The sequence below is a fragment of the Caenorhabditis briggsae genome (assembly GCF_000004555.2).
Source record: "Caenorhabditis briggsae complete genome, chrIII, whole genome shotgun sequence".
NCBI lineage: Eukaryota > Metazoa > Nematoda > Chromadorea > Rhabditida > Rhabditidae > Caenorhabditis > Caenorhabditis briggsae.
Genome location: NC_013490.2, coordinates 12,362,291 through 12,365,575, shown reverse-complemented (window position 1 = coordinate 12,365,575; position 3,285 = coordinate 12,362,291). Strand labels below are relative to the sequence as shown.

General features: G+C 35.1%; 1 protein-coding gene across 1 annotated transcript; it reads right to left on the bottom strand.

The window, feature by feature from the left end:
- Positions 1–129: 129 nt before the first annotated feature.
- On the bottom strand, positions 130–1,872 carry CBG00043 (the record flags this gene model as incomplete). Its single annotated transcript, XM_002642613.1, has 4 exons — positions 130–252; positions 536–684; positions 1,575–1,605; positions 1,684–1,872. The coding sequence occupies 4 exons, from the start codon at positions 1,870–1,872 to the stop codon at positions 130–132; spliced, it is 492 nt and encodes a 163-aa protein (XP_002642659.1).
- Between the last annotated feature and the right edge of the window lie 1,413 nt (positions 1,873–3,285).

The window sequence follows — 3,285 nt, the reverse complement described above, 5'->3', positions numbered from 1 at the left end:
AGGAAAATTTGGGGTAAAATAGGGAGAATCACCGATAAAAAATGCGAAAAATGGAAAGTTTTTAGTGGAAAAAGTGACCGGAAACGAGGTATTTTTAGGAAGAAAAAAATGCCGAAATTCGAAAAAAAATCAAGAAGAATGCTGGTCATTTTGCTCGTCTTGATTCGATTCCTCATCGGATTCATTGCTTCCGCCCTCGCCCTTCGCCTCCTTTTTATGCTTCATTCGACGGTTTTGAAACCAAATTTTCACCTGAAAATGTGAAAAATTTTATGAAAAATTCAAGTTTTTGATGTAAAAAAGCCCTAAAACCGTATAAAAATCCCTAAATTCATTGAAAAGCAAGCTGCTGTATTTTGAAATTTCAACTTCCCGCGGCTTTTCCCTGCAATTCTGCGACAGAGTGTACTTGCAGCGCGCTGCGTCTCTCGAATCTACACACTCTCTCGCCGGGGTTTTTTCGGATTTTTAAAAGAAATTTGAATAAAAAACGGCCGGAAATCGGGAAAAACTAAGAAAAAAACAAAAAAATTACCTGTCTTTCAGTCAAATGAAGGGTCTCTGAAATTTCCTGTCGCCGCTTTCGGGTCAAATATTTGTGATAATGGAATTCTTTTTCTAATTCCAGGGTTTGACTCCTTGAGTAGGTTTGACGGGTTCGTTTTGATTCGCCTCCTTTTGTGCCTGGAAAACAACATTTAGATTTTTTGAAAATTGGAACATTTTCATTTGGAAAGGTTTTAGGACTTCTTGGAATATGAAAATTGTGAAATTTGAAAAAATCAATTTTTTTAATTGAAAAATTTCAAGAATTCTGGAATTTTTGGAATTGTCGAAATTCTGAAATTTTGAACTTCTGAATTTATGAATATTCTAGAATTTTTGATTTTAGACTTTTCTTGAATTTAAAGGTTTCCAGAATTTCGAAAGTTTTGAACTTCTGAATTTCAGAATGCCTGAATTCCTGATATTCAGAAATTCGAAAATTCAGGAATTCCAGGAAATTCGAAAATTCGAAAATTCAGGAATTCAAAATTTCAGAAATTCCAGGAAATTCAGAATATCTGAAATTCGAAACTACTGTAATTTGGAATTTCCGATTTTCCCTGAATTCCCAAAAATTTTTTTACAGTAATCCTTTGAAAAGTTCAAAACTCTCAAAAACGGTCAAAATTCCAAAAATTCAAATTTCTGCATTTTTTATATTTTCTGGGGTAATTGGAAATTTCGGAAAATGTAGGCCTTCTGCGATTCTTTTTAAATTTCTGGAACTTCTGATAATGGGTTACTGTAGCAAGTTTTGAACTTCCTGACTTTCAGGAAATCTGCAATTTTCGGAGTTCTAAAAAATCCAAAAATTTTTCATAATGGAAAACCAGAAAAAAAATTTAACTCCTAAATTTTATTAGGGATTACTGTAGAAATTTAGAATTTTCAGGAATTTAAAAAATTGTCATTTATTGGAATTTTTGAGTGAAACTCTGGAAACTTTCCTAAATCCCGAAAGTTCGTAAATTTCTGGAATCTCCGACAATGGAAAACTAGAAAAAAAGATTTCAAATTCAGAATTTCACTTTGAAATTTCAAAATTTTGAAAATTCCAAACTGTAAAAAATTTTTTTTTAATCCCTATACCAAATTCCTGAACTCCCCCAGAAAATTCTCTCAAAATTCTACAGTAACCCCCGTTCCTCCCCTCCGCCTCTCCCCAAATGATTGGTCAGTTGTCCCGCTCATTGTCTCATCTTCATCTTCTTCCAATTCTCCCCAAAGTCGTATTTCATTATCGGCCTCCGCCTCCGTCCCCAAATTCCTCTTTGTTCTTTTTGCCGCCTTTCGGGCTGTTGTCATAACAGTTGTTCCTAGAGACATGGTGTCACAATATCATATCACACCTTTTCACAGAATATATTGATATTGATAATACACAAAAAAGATTATGATAGGTGTTTGGAGGAGCACAGATGTTCTTGGGACTTGAACAGTTGAAAAAGTTGAGCTACGCAGTCATATTGGGGATGCGGTAGCCATAGTAAAATTATACGGTAGCCAATGTATAAGGTGTGAACACCATTCCGTAAAAATGCACACTCTCTTTATGCCTTCTTCTTAAAGGTCCGTTTTTAAGATATGCGCGCTTAAAGGCGCATATCTCAAAAACGAGAATAGTTAACAAAAAGTCGTCAACTAAAACATGTAGCTCATAAAATATCTCATATTTTAACAGTTTTAACCTTGAAGCTAGCTATTTCAGTTTATAGGATATGCGCCTTTAAAGTTAGTGCGCACTTCTAGCGGTGCGAGAATGGTGCAAGCGTTCCTGCCTTCTTTAAAGGAGCATATCTCGAAAACCAAAGACGCCTTTTTCTCAAAATTTCTGCTTAGGTATGTTAGTTTTTGAAATATGCGTCTTTAAAGTATGTGCGCATCTCTAGTGGTGCGAAAAGGGAGTGCAAGCGCCCCTTCTTTAAAGGCGCATATCTCAGAAGCCAAAATAGCTATCAAAAAACTGACAACTAAAGAAATGTAGCTTATAACATTTTCTATATTTAAACAGTTTAAACTTTTTGGCTAGCTAATCTAGTTTTTGAGTTGTGTGTATTTAAAGCGGGCGCACCTCTAAAAGTGCGAGAATTGGTCCTTTCCTTCTTTAAAGGCGCATATCTCAAAAAAAAGATAGCTATCAAAAAGTTGCCAGTTCAAAACGACCTCCTGGAGGGCCTGGGGCTCTTCACACTGTTAATTGATTTATCTTGGTTTCTTTAGAAGAAATCAAAAAGTGGCCAACTTGCAAAATGTGTAAAACTTTCTGTGCTAAATTTTTGTAGTTAAAGGTGGTGTGCGGTGAAAAATTGTATTGCTTTATTATGTGCAGAAATCCATGTAGATTCACATAAAAACAAAGAAAAAATTCAAAAAAAATTCCTTCATTGAGAAAAACGTCATCGAAAAGTCAAAGTGGGAACCGGTGGCCTAGCGGCCAGGTGAGAGTTTTCTAGGCCAACTGCCGGTAAAAAATTTGAATTTTCATTGATTCTTAGTGTTTTCTCTGATGTTTTTTAAAGATTTCAAAATGTTTTTGTTAAAGGGGGACTCCGACCAGAAATTTTTAAAATGTGTTAAAATTTACCTATTTTTGAAATATTATTGCGAAAAAATTCAAAGAAAATCATAAATCCCCGAAAAACGGCGTTGAAAAGGGAGGGGATTCAAAAAAAGGTGCCGCCGAAGATGGGGACGAGGATTTTCATTGAAAAACCTATGCCACGGCACCTGACATCCTTT